Source organism: Belonocnema kinseyi, chromosome 6, assembly GCF_010883055.1.
Source record: "Belonocnema kinseyi isolate 2016_QV_RU_SX_M_011 chromosome 6, B_treatae_v1, whole genome shotgun sequence".
NCBI classification, from domain to species: domain Eukaryota; kingdom Metazoa; phylum Arthropoda; class Insecta; order Hymenoptera; family Cynipidae; genus Belonocnema; species Belonocnema kinseyi.
The window spans coordinates 67,759,981-67,776,569 of NC_046662.1; the positions used below are offsets into that span (position 1 = coordinate 67,759,981).

The window sequence follows — 16,589 nt, forward strand, 5'->3', positions numbered from 1 at the left end:
AGCTCCAAGGAGATTATGTTGAAAAATAAAAAAAAAATTTACCCAAAAAAAATTGTTTTTATACTTCATTCTAAGGACTTATTGAACTACCCTCGTATGTAACAAAGTGAAAAAGAGGGAGAAAAAGGAAAGTTTCCTTATTCTTTCTCAGTCTTCTTTATATTACTGGGAACCAACACGTTTCCAATCGGCAGGAGTGCCAGATTTCCTATGAATAAAATTAAGATTTCTTTTAATTGGGACAGAAATGTTTGACTCAATAAATTCTGAAAACATTGCATAAAGGATGTTTTGAAATTAGACCAATTCCATTTCAAATGTGGTAGACATGTTCATCTTATAGAGTGACAAAATAATTTGTTATTTCGAAATACCATTCTGTGGTGAAAATACGGGAATACGTATCTAATATTTTATTAAATTTCTTTGGGATTTGTCACAATAATTTTAATATTAAGTTCGAATTCCTAAAATTGATAGGAAATGATTTAAAATTGCAGTATTTTCCTACCGAACGTTGTTATTCGGGATTTTCTTTTTATTCGACGTAGAAATTCTTGCTCTTTTAATTGATACCGAAATAAGTTAGAAAAATTTGAAAAATAACAATATATTTTCTGTTTTGGTAAATCGCTACTTCATCCTAAAAAAAATTATTTTTGAAAAATTTAATTTTTGCATTTTTCTCGGAAACAACAACGAAAGGAACAAAAAAATGTTCAAATTACAATTTAGAGAATTGATTAAGCCTCCATAAAACAGATAAACAAAAGAAGGTCCATTCTTGATGCCGTAAATTGTTTTCTTTTAATGTAATTTTTTTTCTCGTTAATGATGCAAGCTATCATAAAAGAGTAAAAGGTGTTTTTTGTAGAACCTTTCCAGATGTTTGAATTTTTATCTGAAAATTCTATTTGTACCTTTCGTTTCTTCCGAGCAAAAATAAAAAATTAAGTTTTTCTGAAGCAATTTATTTTGATGTGAAGCAGTGGTTTATCACGAATGAAAAATTCAGTTTCGAAAAGTTAAAAAAAAACGATAAATTGTCATTTTTCAGAAATAAAATTTTTTTCGGATCAATTGAAAGAGAAAGAATTCCCATTTCGAATAAATAAGAAGTTTCCTTTCCTTTCGGAAAATACTAAACTTTGAAACAACTTGCTGTCAATTTTGCAGAATTCGCAGGTATCTTAGATTCATTGTAACAAATCCAAAAATCATTTTTGGGCAATCTGCTTCATATGGGTTCCTTTACTTTAACCATAGAATAATATATTCAAATACCAAGTAATTCTGACATCACTTCCTAGACTTTTCTTGAAATTTCTCCTGGATTGAAATGGAATTCGTTATCAACAATTTTGAGAAATATGTGATTTTTTAGATTAGTACTTTTCCTACTTGGAAAATGTTATAATCTGAATAAATTCGTTCATAATCAACCACAAATTTTTCTCAAGTTTATTATAAATTTTATTCATAGAATTTCCCATGAATAAAACTAAGATTACTTTTAATTGAGACATACATGTTTGCGGCAATGAATTCTCTAAATATTGCTTAAAGAATGTTTTGAAATTAGATTAATTCCATTTCAAATGAGGTAGACATGTCCGTCTTATAGAGTTCCAATATGATTTGTTTTCCAATTTTTTTTACAAAGTCTGTGTTGGTCGGAAAATTTTTTCTTTTGATATAATTTTTTCTCGTAAGTGACAGTGGTTTACCAAGAACAAAACAATTCAGGTTTTCTGTCAATTTTTCAGTAATAGGCAATCTTCGAGTGATTGTAAGTAATCCAAAAATAATTCCTATTAAATTTCTAAAAAAATCCTTGATTTCTCTTGAAATTTGTTCTGAATTTAAATGGAATTCGTCATTAGCAATTTTTAGAAAAATTTGATTTTACGGATTAGTGTTATTCCTACTTGGAAAATGTTATAATCTGAATAAATTGGTTCGCAATCAACCAAAAATCTTTCGCAAGGTTATTATAAATTGCCACAGTATAAATAAGAAATAGCAACAATTATCGCAACTTTCTTAAAATGTAACGCAATGCAGAATATTGAAGATATCAAAGGTGGGATTGATATATTTCAAAATGACTTTAATTACGTAATGAAGATAGATCGATGACTCCATTACGTCAGGTATTGAAGAGAACGAGTGCCATTTTGAATCATTCGTCTCTATCCCTGGAAAGTTTATCACCGTGAAAGGCATAACTCTCGAACAAAGCACGAACTGGCATTACTTACACTTTAGCTTATTATCAACTTTCCTCATCATAATAGATGTTCTTTCTGGATAGTAAAATTCCGATCCGCGTTCACGATATAACAAGATAAAAGATGTCAACACGACTTTGTCATTCACGTCAGGTAGCCACAAGTAATTTCAAAGTGCATCTTGCCTTTTTTACTCCTGCTGCTATAGCAAACTTTCCCTAGCTGCGTTTTCAATATGCCATGATTTCATTTAAAATAAGTTCGTGATTATCTTTGCATAATTTATATATTCCAAGCACAGAGGAAAAATTCTCGGAGATTTAATAGACAGGTATAAAGTTGCAGTGTACCGCTGCTGCAGTTTTAATGCAAGTTCATTTTTCATTTTTATGCCGAAGGTGTAGGTTTGCAAAGGAAGATTATTAGCAATACCTTTCAATTAAATGCACTTAAGAATCGTAAACTAAAGTTCATGAATGAAATTCCCGTTTTGAATAACTTTAGCATTTACTTTCCTGAATTTATTGTTCAGTATCGAAGGGTATATAACTTCTACAGTGCGCTAGCTTTTAATTCTGTCGTTAAAATTGATTAAATTAGTATTGTTTCAATTTCAGGTTATTCTTTAAATTTTGTCAGATGACAGTTTTACAGCATTCTCAAATTAAATTAAAATTTTCTGCCTTCAAGATTAATATTATAAAATTTATAATGTTCTCATTTGAGATTTAAATTTAAAATTGTAACAAATTTAAACATTTTTCATTTCTGAACAGCCTGTGATTTTGTAGAAAATTCGCGCCACATGCCAACATCCAATTTTGAAAATTACGAAAATCCAATCCAGAATCCAATTCCAATTACGAAATTCAATTATCAACGGTTAATTCTTCTTTTTGAGACAGTCAAAAATTCTTCGTGTTAAAGTGTTTGCTGAAGAATCAAATTAAAAACAAATTTTTAGATTGGAAAGCTAATTATTTCATAGCTTAGCATAGTATATGGATATAAAAAGATACACTTGTTAGCTGTGAAATGTTTGATTGATAGGTTGAATGCAGAGTTAGTTCGAAAACGGAAATAGTCATGTTCCCTTTATTTTTTAATTTAAAAATGATTCTAAATAATTGTAAAGAAATATATTACTTTTATTCTAATGTTTTGAAAAATGATATTAAATTTCGTGACTTCCGCACAAATGTATTATCATACCTTAGAGCATTGAAAACTCCTAAAATCATTGAAATGCTCAGGAATCTGATAATAGACGTTAAAATCCTTTTAAAATCCTATGGAATCATTTAAAATATCCTAAAACCTTGTTCGTTCTATAAAGTTGTTCTATGTTTTCCAAAATTCTATAAAATCGCGTAAAAAATAGTGTTTGAAATACTTTTAAATCATTAAATATCATGAAAATTCTGGCCATCTTTTAAAATTACCTAAAATATTTCAAATCTTTTAAAATACCTTGAAATTTTTAACAGCAACTACATTTTTGGGTTCTTTTAAAAATACCCTACATTTGTTTGAAATTCCTTTAAGTTATTGAAATCTATTCAAAAGTCCTTGAAATCTTTTAAAATACTCTAACATATCTCAAATCCTTTATAATCTCTTCAATTTATTTGAACCTGTTAAAAATCCTAGGAATCTTTTAAAATATCCTAAAATCTGATCAATTATATTATGTGAAATTCTTCCAAATCGTCCGAAATTCAACGAAATTCTTTAAAACCACATTGAGTTTTTGAAATCCTGTGAAATCCCCTGAAATATTACAAAATCTCTTTAAATTTTTGAAATCCTAAGAAAACCCCTCATTCTTGCTAAATTCTTTAAAATTAATAGAAGTAATAAAACTTTAAGAAAATTGTATATCTATTGAAATCCCTTAAAATTCTTTCACATTTTGTGAGGTCCTTTGCAGTTAATAAGAATAACCTAAAAACTGTTTGGATTTTTCTCAAAATCTCTTGAAATCTATAAAATCGTATTGAATCCCAACCCGCTTATGTAAATATTATATGTAAACTAAAACAGTCAATAAAATAAGAATTTAGTTCTGGTAAATATTTATTTAAGTAATTCTATTATAAAGAATGAAAATAAAGACATTTTTATATTTTAAGCCTCGAGAAGCAGATCTAATTGTTATTTTGACTTACTGAATACCGTAAGTGGTTTATATTATAACACTGTCATTAAAGACGAAAAATTATGGTATCAAGTAATCGCGTTTTAAAATCTAAACAGCATTTTTTAATAGTTTTTGATTTAAATATTTTAATTTTGCATTATCTTTTGAAAACTGTTATTTACAGGGCATGCACTTTTAAAATCTAGAAAACATCTTTGAATTTTTCATAAGCACCTTGAATTTTATTTTTTTCCTGTTTGCTAATCAAAAATTGATTTTATTGAAATGCAAACAGACATTTCAATCTTTTTTTATTATTGCTTATAGTCTTTTATTATTTGCAGAATTTAAATTTGTGAGGTAATATTAATTTATAACTTTCTTTGCAATATTCAACTTAGAAATATTATTAGTTAAAAATTACGATGTTACTTCAGTTTCCGGATTAGAATTTTCGAGAGGTTGCCCATTCAACATTCGAGTGTACACCATATTTCAGAATGAGTTTACAAAGGTGACAAAGTTTTCACAAAGATGTAAAGGATTTCAGTGATTTCACAGAGATTCAAAAGACTTCAAAAAGTTATTCACATCAGGTTTCAAAGATTTTAACCGATTTTAAATGATTTCAGAAGGTTTCAAAATATTTCAAATGATTTCAGAAGGTTTCAAAATATTTCAAATGATTTCAGAAGGTTTCAAAATATTTCAAATGATTTCAGAAGGTTTCAAAATATTTCAAATGATTTCAAGAGATCTTACATAAATTTCAAAATTTTAAAAATATTTAAAAAATTCCAATTCTTTTAAGAGATTTATAAAGTGTTAAAAAGATTTCAAAGAATTTTAAGGAATTTCAAGATTACACAAGGATTTACAGGATTCTACAAAGGCGTATACATCAGATTTCAAAGATTTCAAACAATATAAAGGATTTCAACATGTTTTAAAGGACTTCAAAAAAATGTCAAGTATTTTAAAGATTTTACACAGATTCAAAAGATTTCACAGTTGCGTTTTCACAATTATTTTAAAAATTTCGAATATTTAAAAATTAATTAACTATAATTTGTTAGTGACTTGTAAATTTTATTTGAATTTTTACCTGACAATATGTCAAATATTATCGAATTATAAAATCACCTTTAAATGCAACATTTTCAATATTTCTAAAATGACTGAAGTATTTAATAAAACAGTTTTTTTATTTGATTTAAAAAAAAGAAACTTAATTAAACTTGATTTATTGACCTGGAATACCTGAAAAAGACATTTAATTTTTTTCGTAAGAATCACTAGATACCCTAATTAATTAGAATTCGAATTATACGATTGTTATTTGAAAAGTGCATACAATTTCTAATTTTTAAAATGTGAACACTACAATTTGAAACCGCAATAAAAGATTTGCAGTTTAAAATTATTGATGCTAACGCTTACAAATATAAAATTTGTTGTGCTTTGATTCTTGACTTTTATTTTATTCTTCTCAAATTATTCTAAATTACTTTAAAAGTAGCATGCATTTCGCTTCACATAATTAACAACCCGAGTGAATTTGTAAGTAAATACTTTTTAAAAAAAGTCTGAAGTAGTGTTAAGATGCCTAATTTCGTAAGAACGTAATTTCCGGCTTCAAGGAATAATAATAAGGCATTATGTATATCGGATGAAGTGATCTACGTGTAAGATTAATGTCGAGTTATATGTTAAGTCGCTCGTAGCGGTATTCTTTAAGATATCATGCTCTACTTTGTCTCAATTTACACGTTGGCCTGAATGGGTTTCGAGGTTTATAATCTAAATAGGTGAGAAGAAATTAATATTTATATAACTAATTACCAAAGTGATATTTTTTTCAAATAAATTCAACCATTGAATAAAATATGATAGTCAAGAAATAAATCATTTATGCGTAGGAATTAAGGATCTTTTTGAATTCAAAACACACAGTTTAAACGTGGTAATAGAGGATTTTATTCGTCCATTAAATATTTTGCTGTAAGAGTGCATTCCCAAATCATCGAGTATTTGGAGAGAGAAGCATCACATTCGGGGAAACATTTTTTTTTAATCCTGATTTCTGAAGCATTCAGATACAGTAATTTACATCGTACAGTCTAACATTTACATTTCTAGTACCCGATCGAAGAAGACAATTTAAGCATTCAGTCAAGTTTTGCGAGGAGCAACATGTACGCGCGTCATTCGCCGGAAAAAAAAATATTTGCAAAAATTATACAACAGGTACAAGTTTCTGTTTTCTAGATAGTATTTCCTGTAGGCGCTGAAATTTTACGTTTTTCTACTATTAAAAAAATTCGCTATCCAACGTTACATTTTAAGTTCAAGTTGAAGAATTCAAGTGGCGTGAAGGCTTTGAATTATTCCAAGTTGGCGGAAAAAATTGCCATTGAAAATAAATACTGAGTACATACTACTTTACAAAAGAGGCAGTACTTTCGCGTTCCCGCAATTCCAATTGAGTCATTATGGGCACATTGTTGGCGCCGAGACCTCAAACGGAAGGAGTCTCCTTAATTAAACATGTACTAATATGCAAGTGTATTTCACGAATGCGCGGACTCACATAAGAGTATTTAAGAAGTGATATCACCGTAAGCGAGATAGCCCGCTCGAAGCTACATACATAAAAGAATAAATCTCGTGAGGCTGGTTAGTAACATTTTCAATAAATTAAACAATAACGACCGAATCTTTCAATTTATGGCCTAAAAATAGCGATTTGTTAGGTATTTTAAAAATACCGGACTTGGCGGAAAGTATGAGGCACTTTTTATTTATTTCCATATCTTTCCTTTATAATCTTTATAACCTTATCATAAATAAAATTGCTATAACATACCTTTTGGTTTCTTTCGATAAATTCTTCAAACTCGGTCAACATTTGCGTGCCTAATACTCTCCGCCAATACCATTATTCACAGACACAGTCTACAATATTAAATAAAATTTTTCATGACTTTTCAAATCATTCCAAAACAAAAACAAAGAACTAGGAACCACAGCAAAAACTCGTAACTATAAATTCGCTTCTATAATTACGTATTAAAAATCGCGCAAGAATAATAATAACTAGTCGCTCGTGTATCTACGTGACCGAATGACTTTTAATTTCGTTATAATATACAGGCTACACAGTGTTCGTTATAATCACAATGTACCGCGTACGTTCACCAGAGAACACCGATTCGAAACTACATAACTCTTATATCGCAATCGATAAGCGTGAAATTACGTACAACGTAAGCACAGAATCACAACCCGGGTCATGGCTAAGTCTCTTTTGCCGGTGCCGATCTATGATACAAGCTCTCGCAAATCAAAGGCATTTACACCCGTTTCGTTTAATCGATCACCAATCGGGTACAAATGCCTCCAACCCATACATATATTTACATCAGACTCCCTGAAATTTACAAAATTATAATAATAATGTCTTTAACGCTCTTCTAAAAATTTCGTTCGCACCTATCTCACTATTTACAGACTTTAATTTGCCACGCACAATGCACATTTATCTCGTCACAGTCGATTTGTAACTTTATATACACAGACACTCGACACGAAGCACAGAACCACGTAAAATCGATACTTTCCAGTTTCCAGCTGGTCGTAACTCATATGTGAACAGCAAGTGTTCGTGGTCCGTTAGACATCTGGTTATTATGTTGCCGTCGTACAGGTGGCGGTTGTCTTCTCGGCGTTGTCCTCTGATTGTTCGGAACATCGGGAAGGGCAAACCGTAATTTTTCCCAAAACAGTTTGTCACCCCATTGTAAATAGGTGTTTGTTTTGAGATACAGTCTGATGTCCGGGTCCAGATCCCTCTGCGGCACTTCGCCAACGAGGACCAGGATGAGACGTCGTCTTCGGTCTCGAAGTACCTGGTGATGAGCCGATTTAAAGTCAAAACGGCACCACTCAGACTTGATGAAATTCTCCGAGAGAACCATGATTGTCCTCCTGGAAGACTCCACCGCTTGGACGATAGTATCGGCAATGAAATTCCCCACGGGGAAGTCTCGATAGTGGAGGCAAAGTTTGTAGGATGGATTTCCCATCTCGAGAACCGGAGCGAGTTCCTCGGCAACGAAAGCTTCGTCCTTGGAACTGTAACTCACGAAAGCATCAAAAAGTTTGTCTCGATCGTCCCGATCTACATCGGCGTGCCTGTAGAATATCCGAACTCCAAAGCGTGAGTGAAACCAAACGCGGAGTTCGTGGCGAAAGACAAAGGCCAGTATGCAGGAGATCATGAGGATTAGGAAGGCCACGAGCGTGGTAACAAGCAGGGGAAGGTAATCCTGATCTCCGAAGGGTGCTTTTTTTGGGAAGCTGGCATAGGTGCTGTTCTCCATGTTCTCCAGTCCTGTGCAGGTGGTACCGTTTGCGCTGTATCCCCTGCTCGTGATGAGGGCAGATTCCACACCATTATCCTCGATGTTGGACTGGACATTGCCCTCAATGTCCTCTGAATATCCATCGATTGTTGAGTTTGTGAAGCACTTAAGGTCTGCTTCATCGGTGACAATGACTCCTGGATTGCGAATCCACTTCCGATAGTCCCTGAGATATTCGCAATCACATGACCACAGATTCTCAGAAAGACTCACCTCGATGGACGTAGGCAGCGACCACACAGCTAAGGTCGTCAGGCGATTGCCCTGCAATCTCAGAATCCGTAGGGAAATGAGTGGTGTGAAGGTGTTGTTCGCTATGACGGAGAGTTTGTTGCGCTCGAGGTGCAGGGTTTTTAGGGCCTCGAGACCCTCGAACTCGTGGCCTCGCAGCTCCCGAATACCGTTGTCTTGCAGGTGCAGATCTTCGAGTTCTCTCAGGCCGTTGAAGGATCTATTTTGCACGATCTCGATGTTAGAGTTATTGAGAAAGAGGACCTTTAGCTTTTTCCTGCCAATGAACGCGTGACTGGTTATAACTCGGAGATCGTTGCCATCGAGGTAGAGGCGCGTTGCGTCCATAGGTATTTGTTCAGGCAGCTTACCAATGTGCCCGCCTCTCGAGCAATCAACCACGTTCGCCGACCACGATTGATCGTGATAGCAGGTACAGTTGGTCGGGCAGGTCATTTCACAGTCGCAGGCATCAAAGTCGCAACAGTGACATAACACCAAGCAGTGATCTTCGTACTTGCAAAGGAACTGGGAATGCGATGCCTCCACCAATGGTACGTAAACGTGTTCCCGGTCGTAAAGAAGCTCGCAGTAGATACTCTCAAGATCCATCACTTGTGGTTGATTCCTACTCTTGCTTTGATTGTTGTTAACTTCCTGCAGCCACTCCATCGAACAGTCGCAGAGATAGTCGTTGTCGCCTATATAAAACTCTGGAAGGGGCTTATCTAGGGGCACGACACTGAGACGTAACGAATACGGATGCAAACTACGTATCCGATTGCCTTTGAGATTCACTCGCGTCAAATTCGGCTTCTTGAAGAAGGCGTAACTTGTCACTCGCGATATCTGATTGTCGTTGAGCAACAATGTTTCGATACTCATAGGTATCGCACTGCCCGTGATCTCTTTTAACTTGTTTTCACTCGCGTCGAAGGTATTGAGATGTAGCTGCGTCTCGATTTCGAAATAATTTCCCAACTCACTGATCTCGTTTGAGTGTATATCCAGCCACTGTAAACCCGTCGGTATCATCGCGTAATCGAACCACTTTAACTTATTGTCACTCACGTTCAACCACACGAGATTCGGGAGATTTGCGAATAATCCCGCGATGTCCGTCAATTGATTTCCGTCGAGACGAATTGCTTGGATGTTGAGGTTATTGTCGAGTGAACCGGGTTCGATGTGCTGTATCCTATTTCTCGAAAGATTGAGTATCTTGAGCTCTTTGATCTTATCGAATATACCCTTCGTCAAATTGCCAATGTGATTCTCGGTCAAGCGTAACCCATACAACTGGGATACGTGATCGAATGTGCCGTCTGGTATTTCGTAAATAAGATTTTCCCCGAGGTCGAGGGTGCGTAACGAGGGAGTAGCTTTTAAGGCATCTGGAATCGCTGTGAGTCGATTGCCATTTAAATGAAGGTCTTGCAAAGAAGAAGCATTGCGAAAGGAACTCGAGTGCAGGGTTTCGAGTCTGTTGTTATCTAATGAGAGGATGCTCAATACATAAAGTCCACTGAGTGTAGTTGCATCTATCGCAGTCAGTCGATTGTCGCTGAGTACCAATGTATGTAAGTTTGACAAAGCAGAAAAAGTATTTTCCGAGAGGCTCTCGAGGAGGTTCTCCTGCAGGCGAAGGATTTGCAAGCTGTACATGTCGCGGAAGACCGCTGGCTCGAGACGGGCTATTCTATTGCTAGACAAGTCCAAGTCTATTAAACGTACGAGGCCCCCGAAGGTCGCAGCATTCACCCATTCTGCCGTCAGTTCGTTTCTGGACAAGTCTAATACTACCAACTGGGTCAACTCGCCGAAGAGACCAGGCGGTAGCACGCCTAGTGTATTGTTTCTCAAATAAATCTCCTGCACGTCACGTGCATCGCTGAATAACTCGGGTGGTAAACTCGGGAGTCGATTGTTAGCTAGCTTGATGACAGTTAAGGAAGACAAACCTTCCAAGGCCCGATCGGCCATAAAAGCAATAGAGTTACTACCCAAGTCCAAGCTGTGCAGCCTCGACAACCCGGAAAACGCAGCTGATGGCAAAGATTCGATGCTGTTGTTACTCAAGTCCAGAATTTTCAAGTTGGGAGCACATCTATTTCGAAAACTGAATTGAAAACTCTCCACTTCCCTCAGTCTATTTCTCGTGAGATTGAGCACCTCCAGACTATGCAGGGGGCACAATAACCCTTCTGGTAAACTCCACATGTTGTTTTCCCCCAAATCGAGCCTCTCAAGTTGATTAAGCTCTTCTGTAAAGGCCCTCGCAGATATCTCAAGTGCCATTGCAGACCAATCGGTATTGTGGGTCCGAACAGTCAAATTTCGTAGTTCCTTCAACCCCTTGAACGCCTCATCCGACAAATTACCAATTTTACAGTACTCGATCACGAGTTCGCGTAGCTCCACCAGCGGTCTGAAGCTGCCAGCGCTCAGCGAACTCTGATAGAAAAGGGCATCGCTACACTCGAGCTTTAAGCGAACCGTGTGGTGCGGTTGAATGACACTGAAATTCGTGTTCTCCAATTCGCTGTTGATTGTTCTCAACCGGCATACGAGGGATACATCGTCGGCCAAGTCGCCCGTCGCTACCCATTCGCACTCGTCCGGCGCCTTGTATCTCAGGGCCTTGCTTAACGAGGCACCGAGAACCCCGAATATCGTTCCCAGCAGTATCGCGAAGAAAGCAGGACCGACCTGCATTTTTACGCGCCTTCTTTAATGAACGTCACTCGTCTATTATCACTGGCTCTCAGCCCATTTAAATCACACCTATCTCACGTCACACATGATTCTATTTGTTCACACAGCCACCGCACTTTCGCGTAACTATTCTCCGACATCTTGTTAAACTATAATCCCAAGGTCAAGGTCGTGGTATCCGGTGACATTTGGTAATTCCTGGTACCTAGTTGAAACTTCCTGTAGGTAACATTTGATAATCCGAGCGAGCCGACCACGTCTCGGGTTTTCATTTGATAAAAAATGGCGACTTTTGCCAGCGTGGGGAAAGGGTGAACTCTGAAAGGAGTCACGGTTCTCCGAGGACTGGTTGTTCAGTACTTGGCTGGCCCATGCAAGGCCCGCTACCAGTAGCTCCTCCCTCACCTCTCAACCAGCTCTCGCGCCCTCCCTCCGACCACCTTTCCTTTCCCCACTTATACTTGGCTCAACCTGAGACCCAGCCGGCAGAACGTTCCGGCAGAGCCTATAAAAACAAGACACGGATATAATCTTTGGGTCCGTGCAGTGGCTCGTTGGGTCTCGAGAGCCTCTGTCGATTTTCTTATCCTTATCGAATTGGCCTCTTTCATCGCCTCCCCCTCTCCACCCCAAGAAGAGGTCTCCCCCTTGCGCTTAAATGACCTTCAGTGAACGATTTTTTCATACTCAAATAATTTTAATTACAATGATAAATTATAGGTATTGAATGATACGGTTGGAGTAGAAACGAGTTCTCTAATCTCGATACAGATTTTAATTTTGATGGTTTAATCACGTTATCGACCCGGCATTCAAATCACTACGCGTGAAATTGATTGCGTGGTGTCAGTATCTTTTTTAAGCCGATAATATAAATAAGACACGAAGGAGACTCTGCGGCTTAAGAACTGAAGATTATTAAAGTCCCATTAAATTTTCAAGTTGTAATTCTTGCATCCACCGGTTATAATTCTTAGTTAATGAACTTCTAATTTATACGAGCTTGATAAATCTGGATATTATGCGGGAGCCACGCGCAGTTATTTTTTTAGCGAAAAATAATATATTATGAAAAATATGGGATTATTATCTTTCTGGTTATAGATATATCTGTTAAATATTTTAGACTGGGTTTCAAAAGTATGAATTTCAATGTGAATCAATTGAATTGCAAGCTGTAAAGAATCCAATTTACTTTTTGACTTATGTTTAATTTAGCAAATGGTTCCACAATTTCAAATTCAAACTAATTCTAAATTACATCCATTACAGAATTGAGGTCATTGATGGGAAAAAATACTTCATGGTCATGTCAGTATTCTAATGTTTGCTACGTTTAATAACAATTTGAAGAAGTTGAGATGATTGAGAGAAAGCCAAGTTGAAAACTGTCTCACGTTAAGAGAGTACATTTTTGTAGCCTTGATATATCTTAGCTAAAATCAGCAAGTTTTTTCAAAATGTATAGATTTAAAATTTTATCATTATAACATGAAAATTTAATATATTACATTTTCAAGAATTTTCATATTTTAATGCTATATAGTTTAGTGTGTTAGCTGTAGTTTACAAATATTGAGTTGGAAAGTAAGCATACACAATTTTATGGTTTTAGAATCGAACATGCAATTTTTTAAATTTAAAGCACTAAAATTAAATAAATTTATTTTGGGAAGCTTAAGAAACGAAATTTTGTAACGAAACATCAAGAGTAAATGGTATTTGAATGAGTTCTTTTCGTGAATGAGGAATTAAAACTTCAACAATTTCGATTTACGAACAAATATTTTTCATTTTTTAATGAAAATCTTCTGCAAGTTTATAAATTTAAAATATTTAAAAGTGAAATATCTCGAATTCAAATTTTTGAAATTGAAAAATTTCAAAATATATCCTTCGAAATTTAAAAGCCTCAATTTTGCAACGTATAAAATACTATAAGTCAAAATTGAGCAGCTCAAAATTGAACAATTTCAAATTTGAAACTTAAACCATTCCAAATCAAAGAAACGTTTACAGAAAATTTTATAATATAAGCATATGATTTTAATTACATCACTTAAAATAGAGAATTAAAAAAAATTGGAAATTTACCAAATTTGTGACTAAACTATTTTAAATATGAAGTTTCTTATTTGATTTGAAATTTTTATGGAGACTTGGAGCTGGAAGATTAAAAAAAAAGTTCAATTCAAGATAGGAAAATGCGGATCATTGCGCAGAACATTATAAATTTAAATTTAAAATTCTTTTATTGTAAATGTTATCGAGACGGAATTTTTGTACCCAGATGGACGCTATTAGCTAAAAATTTCTTGCTTATTTTCTACACTGAGAATTTTATTTGGATATAAATGTTCCCACGGGAAGAGTGAAAAATATTGGTTTTATCTTTTCGACTGCGCAGAGGGGTTCAAAATTGTTTCGGCAATAAAAATCGCACTTGGAAAATTAAAAATATTGGGATATCATAAAACCATGGCTAAACGCTATAAAAATTTTAATGGCCACAAAAATCGTTCGCGCGAAAGAAGCATAAAAGTTGGCAGGTCCACATTTTAAGCCGTAGTACCTTCCTGGTTTCTTATATATTTTATCGCTACAAAAATACAGCGACACCGCGCAATCAATTTTAAGCCCCTCGCATCCGCGAGGTCGTATTCTTGTTTCTTACTCGCACGATTTTTGCACACGCTTCTGAAGCTTTTCAATAATTTTTTTTTTGCTTTCGAATATACCAAAGTCGAATACCAAATTAAAATAAGGAATAACTTTTGCAAGTTCTTTCTTCAGTACATACTGTATCCAAAAAAGAAATATCGCTCGAATGATTTATCGTCACACCACAAACTGCAACAGTGTTAAAAATTTATTCCTGAGTGAACTCTCAGCCTTTTTGCGTAAATTATCTCCTCAAAAGCAACCAAGGAATCAACTGCCTTGGTTAAACATTATTAAATATTTAATTTCCACAATGTGGCAACTGGCCACTGGAAAGATAAATCCGGCATCAACTTGACGGAATTTTTTCAGTAATAAACATTGTCATTTCAATTTAATTAATTAGTGTTACTTTATTTATAAGTAGAGTTTTTTATTATGCTGAATTTAATGAATGTTACAAATATTAATATTGATATTCGTTTTATAAATAAACAATAAATAAGTATAAATATTTGAGTAGCTGTTTGATGATAGAATTCAGTGATGAGAAATAACTTATTTTTAATAACAAGTCACTATTTTTGTAACAAAATTACTTTTTTAAATAAATAACGAATTTGGTAACTACGGGTTACATTCTTTCAGGAAGGGGCCATCCATATACCACGTGGATACTTTAGGGGGGGGGGGTATGGCAAAATTCCACGCTTGTCCACGAGGGGGACCAGGCGGGTCGGGCTAGAATCCACGTGGACACACATTTCTCTAAATCTGTGGAAAATATACTGAAATGAGACAAGGTGTACTCTAGGTATACTCGAACTTTTATATTGTGCTTGCGCATAATAGAATTCTTATTTTTATTACATTTTTTTCACGATTTTTTCTTTGCAATTCAAATCATGTTTAAGCTCACGTTCCTAAGCTAATCCGAATTTTTTCAGCCAATTCATCGGTCCTTTTAAACTTCTTGTAGTCCGGGAGCTCGCGACAATTCTATGGACGTCATTTTAGTACTCACTAAAATTTCAGATTCTTTTGTTTTCCTAGTTAACAGTTCGAAATTCGTTGACTGATTTAAAGCTGTTGGTACATTTTGCAACAATTTATCGTTAAACTGGTCAAAAATTCGAGTGAAATAACGTAGCTTTAGTACTCTTGATACTCACGTGGAATGATTGTTTGAATGCTAAAAACTAACAAGAAGTTTGACTGCTGGTAGCTTCTCGGTGGTGCCAAAGTTGACTGGCAGACTTTCAAGCATATAAAAAATGACAGGATGAAAATTAGAACAGTGATTTTAGTACTCCTGAAACGCATTGAGGATGATTCTTTAGGTGCTAAAAAGTAAGATAATACTTGATTGGCTGTTCCTCAGTGGTGTCAAATTTCACTGGCAAACTGTCTAGCATGTCGAAAATTCAAGTGAAAAAAAGTTATTTTACTACTCTTTAAAACCATTGAGGATGATTTTTTTTGTGCAAACAACTAACAAAGAATTTGACTGGCTGCTCCTGAGTAGTGCCAAAATTGACTGACATTTTAATCAGCAACCGAATGAAAGTTTTGTCCTTTTCATTAAAAAAAATTTTCTCATCTACACGGAGAAAAATGGATGTTCAAAAATAAAATCTAAATGTTCAGGGTTAACATATTATATGTTTAACTATAGGACAATAATCTAGATGTTCGAAGTTAGCATCTGTAGATCTTAAAAAGTGAAATGTTACCCTCTAGCATTCAAAAGGTTCAACTGAAAAATCCGAGATATTACATGTATGGTTCTGTCAAATTACGTCTGTAAATATTTTAGGAGTTTACTTATTTATGGCCATTCAAGGAATTAATTGATAACTTATTTGTGAATTTTAAATTAAACTTTAATGTTCGTACATGAACGAAAAACTGATAAACGGTATAAAATGTCGACCAGATGATGCATTCAGTAAAGTTGAGGTTATATTCAATATTTCTAATTCAAAATAAAAACGGGGATGAATAATCGGAGAACGAATGATCTGTAATCTGAATTAAATATTCTATCGATTTTAAGTTACGTAAACTCAAATTTTATTTAAAATTTACAAACCTTTTGTCAAATGTGTTAAGTTAATAAACCTAAAACATAAGATCGTTGTTCTCTTCTTCAGACAAAAAAAGTAGTTATCCAATTTTATTTAAGGA

General features: G+C 34.6%; 2 protein-coding genes across 2 annotated transcripts in view; one reads left to right on the top strand and one right to left on the bottom strand.

Annotated features, from left to right (window-relative positions):
- The window catches only part of LOC117174476 (lysine-specific histone demethylase 1A), a 367,341-nt gene that overhangs the window by 175,555 nt on the left and 175,197 nt on the right, over nucleotides 1-16,589 (top strand). The window lies entirely within an intron of this gene.
- LOC117174475 (toll-like receptor Tollo) lies at nucleotides 6,325-12,062 on the bottom strand. The gene has a single exon (XM_033363627.1). It carries the CDS (start codon nucleotides 11,739-11,741, stop codon nucleotides 8,013-8,015), a length of 3,729 nt encoding a protein of 1,242 aa, XP_033219518.1. The 5' UTR covers nucleotides 11,742-12,062; the 3' UTR covers nucleotides 6,325-8,012.